At 45.7% G+C, this 6721-nt stretch overlaps 1 protein-coding gene across 2 annotated transcripts; it reads left to right on the top strand.

Moving 5' to 3' along the window:
- The first annotated feature begins 3292 nt into the window (after nt 1-3292).
- LOC119317896 (vacuolar-sorting receptor 4-like) lies at nt 3293-6399 on the top strand. Of its 2 annotated transcripts, XM_037592397.1 has the most exons (7): nt 3293-4003; nt 4101-4209; nt 4370-4829; nt 4919-5002; nt 5080-5238; nt 5658-5744; nt 5840-6399. In XM_037592397.1, exons 2-7 carry the CDS (start codon nt 4156-4158, stop codon nt 6133-6135), a joined length of 1140 nt encoding a protein of 379 aa, XP_037448294.1. In that variant the 5' UTR covers nt 3293-4003; nt 4101-4155; the 3' UTR covers nt 6136-6399. The 2 variants fall into 2 exon arrangements, with proteins under 2 accessions (XP_037448294.1, XP_037448293.1); XM_037592396.1 differs by having other exon boundaries at nt 3293-4209.
- Nucleotides 6400-6721: the final 322 nt, after the last annotated feature.

The following is a 6721-nucleotide window of genomic DNA, read 5'->3' as shown; positions in this document are numbered from 1 at the left end:
GAAAACCCACCTCCATTGCCTCACGAAAAAAAGAAAAAAAAGAACAACAGAAAAAGATCGTCCTCCTCCCGACCCCCCATGACGATCTGCTGCCTGCCGCACGCCGGGTTGGCATCCTCAAAAACAACGACACACCTCAGCGTTGATCCGATGTCATCGCCGTGCGTCATTAGATGAGGTGCCCAAGGAGAGCGCCTCAGGATAGATCCGGTCGAGAGGCAGTTGCGACAAGAGTCTTCACCCGATCGATGTCCATCATACCCTCTTCCTATCCATGCATTATTTCCATCATGCGGCAAGTGTTGCAGCGGACATCCAGATGAGCACGGATAAATAAACCCAGCAGCCACCACCCTGAGAGCACAAAGCGGGTTGTAAGGAATCTGCACACGTTGGTGTCACACCAATGGATGGGGTCATGTGTCGAGCTCGGAAGGAGGCTGCCATGGATGGCCACTTCAACAACCTCCCTCAACAGGTACCATCACACACATCTGCAGTTAGACTGTTACATGCATCTTTCTAACCAAATCAACGTTGTAACAGATTGATATCATCTGCAACATGTTCCACCAAAAGCTACTGATAACTGAAACATCTGTATATCTCTACTCCTAAAGGGGGAGTCCGTAGGTCTTTTTGTTCGTTCACATGCAACCATTAATGCCAAAACATCGTCTTAGTCATATCTTGCTCAATTCTTGCCTTGCCCACAAATGCATGCAATTGATTAGCTAGACCGATTAATTATGTGTTTCAATTTGCTAGGCAATTAATAGGTCCATTTAATTTGAAAAGTATAATTGAGCGTTGGACGGGAAAATTGCATTAATTATGAAGATTATCTTTTTTGGATGTAAGGATCATATTAATTATAAAGAGTACAATTATTTGAACGGGAGGATTATGTTAATTTATGAAAAGTATTGTCGAGCGTTTGATAGTAGGGTCACTTTAGTTATGGGGAATATTTTTTGGACTGAAGGATCATGTTAATTATGAAAAGTTTAATCTAGTGATTAACACAAAGACCACTTTAATTATGGAGAGTATCATTCTTTGGATGTGAGTATCACATTAATTATGAAAAGTATTCTCAAGTCTAAAACGAGAGGATCATGTTAATTATGAAAAGTATCACCCAGTCATTAATGCAAAATAATTTGTAAAACAAAAAACGAATCAATTTAGAAATCAAGCCATTAATGCAATTAATTAGCCAGGCAATTAATTAATTCCGTTTAAGTAGAGATTTTTTTTGCAAAAAATCGGTTATGAAATAAAGGCATTAATGCAATTAATTATTTAGTTATACTTAATTAGGATGAAGATAATTAATACTCCATCCTCAGGATTGATCTAATGTCACCATCGTGTGTCATCAGATGAGGTGCCCAAGGAGAGCGCCTCAGAGTAGGTCCAGTCAAGAGGCAGTTGCGAGAAGAGTCTTCACCCAATCGATGTCCCTCATACCATCTTCATATCCATGCATTATTTCCATCATGTGGCAACTGCTGCAGCGGACGTCCAGACAAGCATAGATAAATAAACCCAGCAGCCACCACCCCGAGAGCATAAAGCGGGTTGTGGGTAATCTGCACACGTTGGTGTGACACCAATGGATGGGGTCATGTGTCGAGCTCGGAAGTAGGCTGCTATGGATGGCCACTTCAACGACCTCCCTCAGCAGGTACCATCACACACATCTCCAAGTAGACCGTTACTTGCGTCTTCCTAACCCAATCAACATTGTAACAGATTGATGTGATCTGCAACATGTTCCACCAAAAGCTACTGATAACTGAAATGTCGGTATAGAACAGAACAATTGCCCAGTTATTGTATTTTGAACTATTTATTGTGTGACAGTATGATCCATTTTCTATTAATCGTGATTGGAAGGAACACCATTTCTGAACAATGAGGTTGGTGAGGTCACAACGTAAGAAAAAAAATAGATATTACTTCATTTGCCACTCATTTTTTTGTGTGACTATGTTGAGATGTTTAGATATCACATGTAGCTCTATATAGATGTTCCATAGTTAATTCAACTGGTATGATTAGCTAGAAAAGTAAAAGATTTAGGGATTTACGTTCAATCTTAGGATTTACGTTCTTGTATCAAGTTTAAAAAATGCACACAGAAATGCAGCATAGAAACTACATAGGAGAGCTGCCTTTTTATTGATAGAGGAAGGCCGTGAGCACGTCAATTGTATGGGAAAAAGAAAGAAACGAAAATGAAAAACTCAAAAGAAAAGTGCTATGATCTCATGATAAGATGTCGACCACCAGCCAGTGCCAACGGGAGCGCTCCAATAGTAGGTCCTAAGGCAGAGACAAATTTTGATTAGTACTAGCATGCATGCCAATGAAGGTCACATACTCTGCCTAGTTCATGATTTCTTTTCACTTATGCAATTTAGCAAATAAGTATGTTGTTGTCCAATTATACCATGTCAGTATAGGTTGCGGAGGACGGTAGAGTGAATATTAGTTAAAAAGCATAGGTCAAGCTTGATATGTTTTAATCTGTAATTACTGATCCTCTTGTACAACTAGTCATGCATTTTGTGATTATCAGGCTTCAATTGCATGATGCTTTCGTTGATTAATTCCATCTTTTGTAGGTTGGTCATAAGCAAGGCTGCCACATAGTTGAGGAAGATGATGTCCTTTGATTCTGACAGGCGACAACTATCTAGGTTGTACGGCCTATTGGAGAAGACATTCACAAGAGGACAGTGTGCATGTATACTGATTTGCATTGGCAGATCTTGCAATATATCCCAAAGAAATCAAAAGATCAGTTATGTCATCTCATTAGTAAATGACTTTCTATGCACCTTTTTTTTCTTTCACAATTACATGTTAACTGCATACATTCATGAATTGTACAAACTCTTATATTTTTTAATATATATTATTATTTTAAATGAATATGCGTGTCAACACATGTTCCAAAATTATGTAAGTAATCATTCTTGATACCAAGTTCATGAATGTCTAATTAGTGATTTTTTCTAGCTCCGATTTTTCTTTTTTACTTCGCATCTAAGATTTGTTTAAAATCAGACATAGTAAAGTTTGACCATATTTATCTAAATAAATATTAATATTCACAATATCATAAAATGCATTATGAATTAACTTCCATATTGTATAATTTTAGTATTATATATAGGACAATACTATTCTAATCTCAGGATCAGAATAACTATTATGATCACGGCGCCTTATATAGGCCCGATGAGACGTTCCCGAACTCCGAAAACACAAAAAAAGAAAAGCCTGATTGGCCCATTCCCAACCCCACCCCACCTCCCGCATCACCTCTGTCGGATCTCCTGACACCTTCCGCCGCTGCCCCTGGCTCCAGCGCGCTTCTTCCCTCTGACCGGCGTCGCTGCCGCACTTCCTTCCACACGGCTGGCGCCCCTCTCGCCGGAGCGCCACCTCCCCATCCGCCGGCGCTCCTCCTCCCACTCCACCCCGATCCACCCTGATGCGCGCGACCCACCCAGCGCCGCACCTGCATCTCGCCGCCCCGCTCCCTGGCCACCGGAGCGCCATCCTCCCCACTCCATCGCTGCCACCCCGCTCCCAGCTGAAACCCACGACGCGCCGCCGATGCGGGACACCTCCCCGATGCGCTGCCGCCGTGCCGCGGATGACCACGAGCGACCTTCTTCCACCTCTCCAAGCGCCGCCACTCGGGACGCCACGCACTTAGGCTCCCCTGCCGCCGCGAACTTCTTGCTCCTACCACCACGACCTTCTCCCCCCTGCCGCAGCGTCCTTCTTCCACGCACTCAGAACTTGGCCATTTTTGGACGAGGAATCAAGATCGCCCCTGCTGCTCTGTTTGGATCTACTCGGTTGCTGGTGTAGTTTGCTTCGAGGCTACTCACACCCAAGCTCCCACTAGCCACGGCAATCTCATTCCCGCAGCGGATGTCGCCGACCTCGACTAGTGGTTGCCGGATTTTGTGTTTCTTCTGTACAAAACTGATGCATTTCTTCTCTTGTTTCTGCAGTTTTGTTAACTGAACTTTATTGTGTCGACTGATTGAACTGCATAGAACTTAACTGTCTAGGGTGCAAGGGTGTCACGCGGAGGTGGCTCGAGCCGGCAGGAGATGCAGCAGTTCGATGCAGCCCCTCCACGTCGTTCAACTCATGCAGCCATCTGGCTCAAAGCCAACAGTGAGCTCCTACTTTGACTCACTGCCCACGTAGCTTCTGGGCATGTGTCGATGTGTGGTTGAAGCTCTTTCTTTCTCTCCATAGTCTCATGTGCTGATGCTGCCCTCAGTCTCTCTTATCTCAGTTTGGCACACCCAAAAAATGATTTTGTTACTCTCAGTTTGGCACGCCACTGCTGGTCGAGGAAGCTTTCTCTGGTACCTGCCATGGCAAGAGCTTGAGACGATGTGGTTGGGCGTGCAAGTACTACGCGCCGGACCCGGAGGAGGACTTCGGGGAGGGGTACGAGGGGAAGCAGGTGGTGGTGGAGAACCTGCGGCAGCTGTGCGTGCACTGGGTGGCCAACGAGAGCGGGCGGCCGTGGGCGTGGTGGGACTTCACCATGGACTATAAGCTGCGGTGCTCCATGAAGGAGAAGAAGTACAACAAGGCGTGCGCTAAGGAGGTGGTGGCCTCGCTCGGGCTGTCGCTGGAGAAGGTGCTGGTGTGCATGGGCGACCCCGACGGCGACGCTGACAATGCCGTCATGTCCAAGGAGCAGGAGGACCAGATCGGGCGCGGGTCGCGCGGGGACGTCACCATCCTGCCCATGCTCGTCATCAACGGCGTCCAGTGCAGAGGTGGGTTGGCCCGTTGGCCATTGTTGCGCCGTCTCTTTCATTTTTCCGGCGATGGAAGAACTGACATGATGTGTGGTGTGTGCGTGCAGGGAAGCTGGAGAGGACGGCAGTGCTCAAGGCCGTGTGCGCCGGCTTCAAGGAGGGGACCGAGCCGCAAGTCTGCCTGAGCCATGGTGAGCACCAAGGCCTTCATTTCCGATGACAAGAAGGGTGAATCGACGATGAACTTCTGACGAGCTTTTCTCTGCAGACATGGAGACGAACGAGTGCCTGCACCGAAACGGCGGGTGCTGGCGGGACGAGGCGACGAACATGATGGTGTGCAGGGACACGTACCAGGGCAGGGTGTGCGAGTGCCCCATGGTGAACGGCGTCCGCTACGACGGTGACGGGTACACCCACTGCAAAGGTACCTACCTGCATTTTTCTCCTCTCGATAGCACTAGGGAAGCTATGCTGGAGGTTCACTCATAGTCTCATGTGCCGATGCTTAGCCAGAAAGCCAATCTTTATGTATTCTGAAAGTGAACCAGGTGCACTGTATGTGTTTGCTATTATGCGTGCTAGAACTGAAGCATTTTTGTGATTAGCTCTTTTTTGTTCTGATGAAGCAAGCACTAGCTTCTCCTGCCATGCTACCTTTGGTCGAGAGCACATAGCTCAGTAGACAGAGCTTGACAAGGTAGAAATGCAACATGTGGTGTAGAGAAGGCCACATTTCTCACGTGGCACACATTTTCTTTTTTCTTTTTGTATGTAAAAAGGGTGTTTAGGCTTACCACCACATTTATGGATCCATTTTCGGTCTCCTCCACCATGCTCCTGTAGGTCGACTGCACCGCCACATGAAGTTCATAGGCCATAGCTGCGGACGGACGAAATTCCAACTGTACTGCAACCCCTCAAGATCCATAGGTAAAATGATCCACAAGCTCTTAATTTTCACACTGATGTACCATGTGCTACAGCAAAGTGTCCATGCCTGATCTTTGTTGGGTTTTGTTTTTCAGTGGCCAAAGATGGCGCTCCACAGTTGTTCGATGTAATGCCTAAGGAGCAAACAATGTCTCTCACTTTTTTCGAAAGACCTACCTATCATCTTGCCGCTGCTGCGTTAGAGTGGCTCCATCTGCAGATGGGGGATATCTCGACCTGCAGCTGGGAGAAGTCTCGACCTGCACCTGGTCGCGCGTGCCACTGCCACTTAGGTCCACCACCTACAGCTGGCGCCGCAGTGCCTCGACCGTTCAACTATGCCACATCAGCAGTTCAATATATATTGGAGAAGAAGAAAAAACAACATTAGGTTCAAATGTTGTGTTTTGTGATTGTTGTAGACTTGCAGCAAATTAGAGGTGGTCTCAAAGAAAAAATTGTTCCCTTTGATGGAGCACCTGGCCGTTCCATTTGTTTTGTTTTGTTTTGCAAATTGCTAGTTGGCCGTATAGCTTCAGTAGTGGTATAATGCTTTAGGTTCCTGACTATTGGTCTTGATGTTTGGCCGTACTTGAGGTTCCATGCTTGAGGTTGAGCTCGGTAATGTATACGGGAGCAGTTTGGATTTGGTATTTTTCTGCAGTTTGGCACCGTGTTATATGTATATTAAAAAGTGCACAAAAAATAGCACTTCATTCAAAATTGGTTGTGCAAAGTGCGCATGCTCCATGGGTGCTTGTTGTAATCCAAAAATTCATTGAAAACAAGTAAAGTTGTTATGTTTAAAAAAGCCTTGGAAAGCAAAATGGAATTCAACAAAACAAAAAATGCTAGCGAGTTCTTTGCAAAAACCACATGAAGTTCAATAAGTATAATTTTAGAGGTTCAAGTAATATGCGAACGCTGGAAGTTTGTAGAAGAAAAATGTCGGTGGTGCAGTTGTTGTCAGCTACATT

The sequence above is a fragment of the Triticum dicoccoides genome, chromosome 6A (assembly GCF_002162155.2).
Source record: "Triticum dicoccoides isolate Atlit2015 ecotype Zavitan chromosome 6A, WEW_v2.0, whole genome shotgun sequence".
Taxonomy (NCBI): domain Eukaryota; kingdom Viridiplantae; phylum Streptophyta; class Magnoliopsida; order Poales; family Poaceae; genus Triticum; species Triticum dicoccoides.
Note: the sequence above shows the minus strand (reverse complement) of the source record. Positions and strands in the feature narration are given on the sequence as shown.